This window comes from Mastomys coucha, unplaced genomic scaffold (genome assembly GCF_008632895.1).
Source record: "Mastomys coucha isolate ucsf_1 unplaced genomic scaffold, UCSF_Mcou_1 pScaffold3, whole genome shotgun sequence".
NCBI classification, from domain to species: domain Eukaryota; kingdom Metazoa; phylum Chordata; class Mammalia; order Rodentia; family Muridae; genus Mastomys; species Mastomys coucha.
Genome location: NW_022196909.1, coordinates 41003703 through 41010763, shown reverse-complemented (window position 1 = coordinate 41010763; position 7061 = coordinate 41003703). Strand labels below are relative to the sequence as shown.

At 47.3% G+C, this 7061-nt stretch overlaps 1 protein-coding gene across 1 annotated transcript in view; it reads left to right on the top strand.

The window, feature by feature from the left end:
* The window catches only part of Pcnt (pericentrin), a 95455-nt gene extending 91258 nt beyond the window's left edge, over positions 1-4197 (top strand). Inside the window, exons 40-43 of the mRNA XM_031346998.1 lie at positions 336-412; positions 1175-1313; positions 2439-2566; positions 3688-4197. Of these exons, the coding sequence (XP_031202858.1) occupies positions 336-412; positions 1175-1313; positions 2439-2566; positions 3688-3728 (385 nt within the window). The 3' untranslated portion in view covers positions 3729-4197. The remainder of the gene's footprint in view (positions 1-335; positions 413-1174; positions 1314-2438; positions 2567-3687) is intronic.
* Positions 4198-7061: the final 2864 nt, after the last annotated feature.

The following is a 7061-nucleotide window of genomic DNA, read 5'->3' as shown; positions in this document are numbered from 1 at the left end:
CTGGTGATATGGCCAAGCTTGAATTTTGGAGTATGATGGGTTATAGGTAAGCTGTGGTGGATGTGGGCAGAACCAGCTGGTTGACAAGGGCGTGGCCAAAGGGAGCTTCTTCAGAAGGTGGAGTGTTCCTCCCCAGCATGAAGGTACAGCCTGCTCTGTGTCCATAGCTAGTTGGCAGCTTGTCAGTGGATCCCCAGAGCTCCGGGGGCCGTCTCCTCTGGCCCGGAGGGCACCTTCTGGTGTCTGATCACAACATGGTCACAACAGGAGCGTTGTTGCTTTCTTCCTTCCTGTTTGCGCTCATTTTAACCATATTTTGTCCCCTTTTGGTGCAGGTTGCGGTTTTTGGTTAAGAAGTGGCAGGAAGTGGATCGGAAGGGAGCGCTGATACACAGCAAAAGCAACCGCCACGGTGGGTCCCAAGTCCTTGCCTTGCCTGCAGCTGGCGGCATTTTCTTGAGCATTGTGGTGTGGGAGTGTCATAAAGCACAGTAAGAAAATCCCAGTAGCCACCCTGCAGCATTGAGAACAGTGCTGACTAACCAGCGCCCGCCAGGGAGTGCGCGCTGAGCACTGATTCTCGAGTGTTGACCGAACTGGTCCTTGTCGCTCGCTCTCCAGAGCTGACTAGAGCTCTTCTTAGTGCCGCTGCACTCCTGTATGAGCATTCATACAGTGGCACCTTGTCTCTGGAGCTCTGCTGCTGCCTCCTCATAGGAAGTATGGCAGTGGCTTCGGGGGCTCCAGAGGAGCCAGTGAAAAGTGAGATTCTTTGCTGGGTCTCTGCCTAGTGTCTAGGGGTGGCGGATGTGAATGTCCTTTTACTTAGAGGACATGGAAGGCCTAGGCCACTGAGCCACTCCTGGCTGCCCAATATCCTGACAGTGCCTTCAATTCAGGTCAGCTGGCATGCATGCATACCTCTCATTCCCTAAAGCCTCTGGAAGGTTCCCCCAGTGATGGGCTGCCATGTGAAACTGCCAGTCAGGGCCAAAGTCATTCAAGCGAAATGTAGGTCATCAAAACTTGAAGGTCACTATTTGATGTATTTTGAAATCACCTTGATGGATCTTAACCTTGTTTGCATAAGCTTAAAGTTTTGGCAGATGAACCTTTCTACTAAAGTGTGAATTTCTTTTCTTAATGATTGGGTGTTTTGATCATTCTCGGGAAGGGCATCGAACATCTCAGAGACAACATTCGCCATCAGGCACCAGAGCATCTCTGCCAACCCGGGACACTTCCTCAGGGCATACCAAGGACTCTCGGCACAGCCCCAGACCTGTGGCAGCCATCTCACTGGGCAAGGGAAGGTCAGTTGGACTGCTTCCAGCGTTTTCACCTAGAGACTATGCCAGTGAGCTTCAGAAGCCTGTACAGCAGCCTAGAGAAGTGTTAGTTTGAAAATTCTGTCTTTGACCGGCTCAGAGCGAGATGGGGGACATAGAGTCTGCAAGAGTCTCGGCGTTGTTCAGGAAGGGCTAAGATCACCTATATTGCCAAGCAGTGGTGGTTTATAATGTTTAATCCCAGTACATAGGCAGGCCGACCTCTGAGTTTGAGGCCAGCCTGGTCTACAGAGTGGATGTTGGGACAGCCAGGGTTACACAGAGAAACCCTGTCTTGAAAAACCAAAAAAAAAAAAAAAAAAAAAAAAAAACCAACAAAAAAACCAAAATATCATCTGTGTGTCCCACCCTGGAGGGTTTGGATCTTGGCTCATGGAAAGGGAAAGGAACAGGGTGTTCCCTGGGGACACGGGGCCTGCCAGGAAGGATGGTCACCATGGGAATTAGACAAGGGTGGGCTTTGCCCTGGAATCTGTAGGCCGATAGATAGACCATCTCAGTCACCAGGTGAAGGATGCTGGGGCATCTGGTTGTCACAAGTGTGATCTTAACATTTGGAGAACTAAAAAGGATGTCATTGTTGCCACTCATTCTGACTTCAAAGTGTGAGCTACAAGCTGATTTTATTTTTTGTTTTTGTCTTGGTTTTTGTTTGTTTGTTTGTTTTGAGACACAGTCTCATTGTATGGCCCTAGATGACCTGGAACTTGCTGTGTAGATCAGGCTAGCTTTGAAATCACAGATATCCAATCTCTTACCTCTGCCTCCCAAACCCTGGAATTAGAAGAGTTGTACCTCCACACCCATGGAGTACTGTATGGCGCTAGTGTATAGTTCAGTAGCATGCCTACCTAGCATTCATGAGCCTCTGGGTTCTAGGCAGAGATAAAGAAGAGGCATGAAGAGAATGGCCCTGGTGGAGACCCATCCTTATTGGTCAGCTGACCCCAGCTCCTCCTTTGTGCACCCTTGACTCTAGTATCACCTGTTAACTTAATCCCCCCCTCCCTCCCTCCCTCCTCCCCTCCCTCCCTCCTCCCCTCCCTTCGTCCCTCCTTCCTTCCTTCTGATATTGTTCTTTGTTTGCAGATCAACTTCAACACCAAGTTCAAGGCTAGAAAGATCCCTGACTGCTTCTCAAGATCCTGATCATTCCTTGACAGAATACATTCATCATTTAGAAATGATCCAGCAAAGACTTGGGGGGTTGCCACCAGGTGAAACCGCCTTGCCGTACTTGTTAAAAATGCCACTACTATACCTTAGAGACGCAACAGCACAGAAAAGACTGCTAGTAAATTGATAGGCAGTACTCTCGGGTAATCCCAGCACTAGATCGGTCCTGGCAGGAGGGCTGCAAACAGTTTGAAAGCAGACTGGAATATACAATAAGTACTGGGCTAGCCAGGGCTACAGACAAAGTGAGTCCCAGGCTAGCCAGGGCTGCAGAGTAATATGCTGTCTCAAAACAGAACAAAAGAACCTCTGCCATCAGCTCAGTAATTGTTAGTTTGAGTGTCTACACAGCTGTGTAAACAATGCACTTAGCAGTATGTCACCACTGACAGTCACTGGTCTTACGCAGATAGGGAATGTAAAGATAATTGTATTAACTGCTTTTCTATCCCTGGGAGCAAGAATCTGGGAAGCAGTGGTAGTTGGCTAGGGCCTCTCTAGCCTGTAGCTCTTCACTTTTCCAAATTCTTCAGGCAAAGACTTCAGCCAGAGGCCTTACAACCATGTGGCTGAGGTCCTCGCAGCAAGGGGCCCGCTCTTCAGCACCAGTTTTCTGTTAGAAAACTGACCACCCACCAAATACCTGACAGGAGGCAACTCAAGGCTGATTTGTTTTTGTTCGGAGTTTCAGAAAATAGTATTATCATGTCGGGGTTCGCCTGCTGCCTGGAGTAGCTTCCAGTGGAAGCCAACGTGTGTGGCTGCTCTCCTGTGTGCGAATTAGGAAGCAGAGGGGGGACAGGAAGTGAGGCCAGGCTGTGTAAAAAAAAAAAAAAAAACAAAAAAAACAAAACCCACTTCTTGCTTCCAGTAAATCACTTCCTTTAGCGAGGCTTCATATCCTAAATGGCTCGCGTCCTCCTAAAACAGTGCTATCATCTGAAGACTGAGCGTTAGAACACATGCTCCTCTGAAGGATATTTCACATTCAGATCATTACCAATTACGATTTGGCCTGTATATAATTTGTGTAATAGTTTCTTAAACCTAACCTTATAACTCACATTTTTACCAAAGCTCAACTCAGTGATGGTGTTCTGAAGATACAAACAATTTTTTTTTTAAAGTTTTCTAACACATTTCTATTCTATTTTAATTTTAGATTCTACTCAGAAATCCTGCCACCAGAAGATTAAACAATGAATAAAGTCCTTATGGCTCTTAACCTTTGACATTTCTATTTGAGGAAAGATTTTATTTTCCTAAGGAAAGCCCATGGTATGGTCTGGGACACATGCTTCAGGAATGGTGACACCAGCCTCTAGGAGCCACCAAGAGCCTCCACCTCCACACACTGCTAAATGTGGGGAGTACGCTGAGCCCCTCCCCGCCCAGCGCTCAGCGCCCAGCGGCTGTGCTGGGTCCCATGCCTGATGATGGAGCCATCTGCCTCCTCCAGGGCAGAAGCTGCTTATTTTTCTTAGTGTGTCAGGATGGGAAGGGAAGTTGAAAGTGAACACACAGGAAAGAAGGAATGTATTTCTTAAGGACTATTGTCTAATGGATGAATGGTCTTGTGTTGTTGTTGTTTGTTGTTGTTGGTTTTTTTTGTTTTTTGTTTTTTTTGTTTTTTGTTTTTTTTGGCAAAACAAATAAAACAATGTCAAACTTGCTTCTGGCTACAGCCATTCTACTACTCTTTCATATTTATACCATGCCGTGAATCTGGCCCAGAACCCTTCCCCTCAATGGATGGATGGTCAGGTGTGTCACACAGATAACCACGCGTGTATGGATTCAAGAAACATGGCAAAGTGTTCTTGAAACAATAAATACAGTTAGTGGGCATATTGTTTAAAACTTCTTCATAATATAAAAGGGACATAAGCTTATCATGCTCAATTAATGTTTGGCCCAGAAATACTTTAAATCAAATATGTGGTGGTATACCAGTCAGAACCCAGGCTAAAAACGAAGCCTTTCAGGTTTTCAGAAGGAATGTATTGAGGCGTTATTATTATTATTATTATTAATATTTTTTTAATGTATGAATATCTGCATGTACACCTGTATGCTAGAAGAGGGCCCAAGATTTCACCAGAGATGGTTGTGAGCCACCGTGTACTTGATGGGAATTGAACTCAGGACCTCTGGAGGAGTGGTCAGTGCTCTTAACTGCTGAGCCGTCTCTCCAGCCTGAGAAGGAATTTAATATGTTTGTTTGCTCTGTTGTCAGATGAGCTGAGACAGGCAAAGTAAAGTAACTCAGAGATGAGCCACTATATTGGGCTCAAAAAACCAGTCCCCCATGGCAAAAGATAAGTCCTGATGAGGCAGATGCGCTGCCAGAGGCACACGTATACGCATACACATACACCCGTGGAGCACACACACCCCTGGAGCACACACAGATGCACACACATACACACCTCTACAGTAGTCTGATAGCTGTAGGCCTGTTGTCAACAATTCTACCCCCCAGCAGCCTGCACAGTGTTTTGCAGCAGTGCAAAGACAGCAGACATGGAAGGAGGGGCCTTCCAGTGCAGTCCTACGTTCTAACTTGCCAGGCATGGTGGCACGTGCCTTGAATCCCAGCACTCAGGTCTGCCTGGGCTACATAGTGAGTTCCAGGACTATACAGACCCTGTCTCAAAAATAAGTAAGTAAATAAGTAATAAATAAATAGGATTTAGCCCAACAGAAATCTTGTCGTATGTGTCTTTTTGTTTTGTTTTGTTTTTATTGAGACAGGGTTTCTCTGTGTAGCCCTGGCTGTCCTGGAACTCACTCTGTAGACCAGGTTAGCCTCAAACTCAGAAATCCACCCGCCTCTGCCTCCTAAGTGCTGGGATTAAAGGCGTGCGCCACCACCGCCCGGCTTGTCATACGTGTCTTTGAGTGACCGGATAAGCCCCCTTCATCTGCTTTCTTCCTCTGTCGGTTGCTTTAGCACTGTATGAATTGGTTTATATGCTGGTCTCAGTCACTCAGATCCACCAGGGCCTCTCCTGCCTCATCTAGGTCATGCCCTACCCTGGGGTGCCAAAAGGCCGCTAAGGTGCCTCACCATACCGGTCCAGGGGTGCCTACTGGACGGGCTTCCTCCTCTCCTGTGAGCCCAGTCCTCTCAGGCCCAGTGATCTCACTTCAGATGGGACACCTTCCCTTTCTCAGTTCCTCCGTATCTCCTGTCCCCTCCCTACTGTCTTCGGGTCCCTGATATCCACAGGGATATCAGGGACCCAAAGACAGCAAGTGTCCCTAGTGTCCTGTTTGGGCTGAGCCATCAGGATTTCTCTCCTTTTTTCTCCCACTCCACACAATCTGTCTTAAGGAGTGATAAGTAGATACATCACCCAGTTTCTCCGTTTTTACATCATTCAGACTAACCCCAGTCTTACAGGCTGGGCTGTGCAATGGTCTTCACCTCCTGCTTTAGAGATCCCCCTGACTCACGCAGTTCAAGTATAGGAGTGGTTTCATACACGGAGCATAAGATTTTTCCTCTCTGTCTTAAAAGTCCAACTTGAGGGGCATCTCTTGCCACAGCTCCATTTCCCTCCCCTCCACTGCCTCTACCACTGCTGTGGCTTCCAGATGTTTGGCTCTCAGTAGTTGCTCTTCGGCACGGACATAATTTCTGCTGTCTCCCTCTGGGTATCCCAGCCCTAAAAAGCAAGCTCACACCTCTACATTGGTCTCTTTCTTACCCAACTGTCCTAAGATTGTCTGTGGCATGTCAAGATCTTGGCTACACCGGAGTGGAGGTTTCCAGGGAGAAGTTGTCAGACCCGGCCACAGGCAGTGTCAGACCGTGTCTCCCGCTGCTTCTGATGGTAGGAAGGGCGAGGTGTGGTAAGTTTGTTACTTCTGGGATGCCTCCGAACACACCTTACCACTAGACCCTTAAAACAGGGTGTATCAAACCTTTGCGTTCTTGCACCGTTTCTCTCTCCCTCTGAAGCGCCTGTGTCCTATCACCAGCCTCCAGCCCTTTTTGCATTCGACTCACCTGACTCATTAATCCTAGAACTCATTAAGTCTTTGGATGTGAAGGTGTTCCTTGCCAGGGTATTGAGTCTCTTATCTTGAAAGAGTCCTCATACGACCATGAACCCCGTTCCCCAGTTATACATTCTAGCTTGCTTCATTAAGCATTGTAATCCAGCTTCAGGTAGTCCTCTCAGCTCCTGCCGGTATATACGTGTTAGCTGTGTGCTATGATTTATGGCTTGAACTGTTCCCTCACCCCAACCAAAGGGATATTTAAGTCCTTAAGTACATATGACTATGAACTTAGTCGAAATTGGATCTTTACAGACGATCAAGTTAACACGAGGGAATCAGGAAGTTCTCATATTAGGTATGAATGGTGTCTACTGACAGACACTGGCACACAAGAACATCATATGAACATGAGGGCAGGGACTAGGGATGAAACATCAAAGGCAAGAAACATCAAAGAAGCTGGGCAGTGGTGGCGCACGCCTTTAATCCCAGCACTTGGGAGGCAGAGGCAGGTGGATTCCTGAG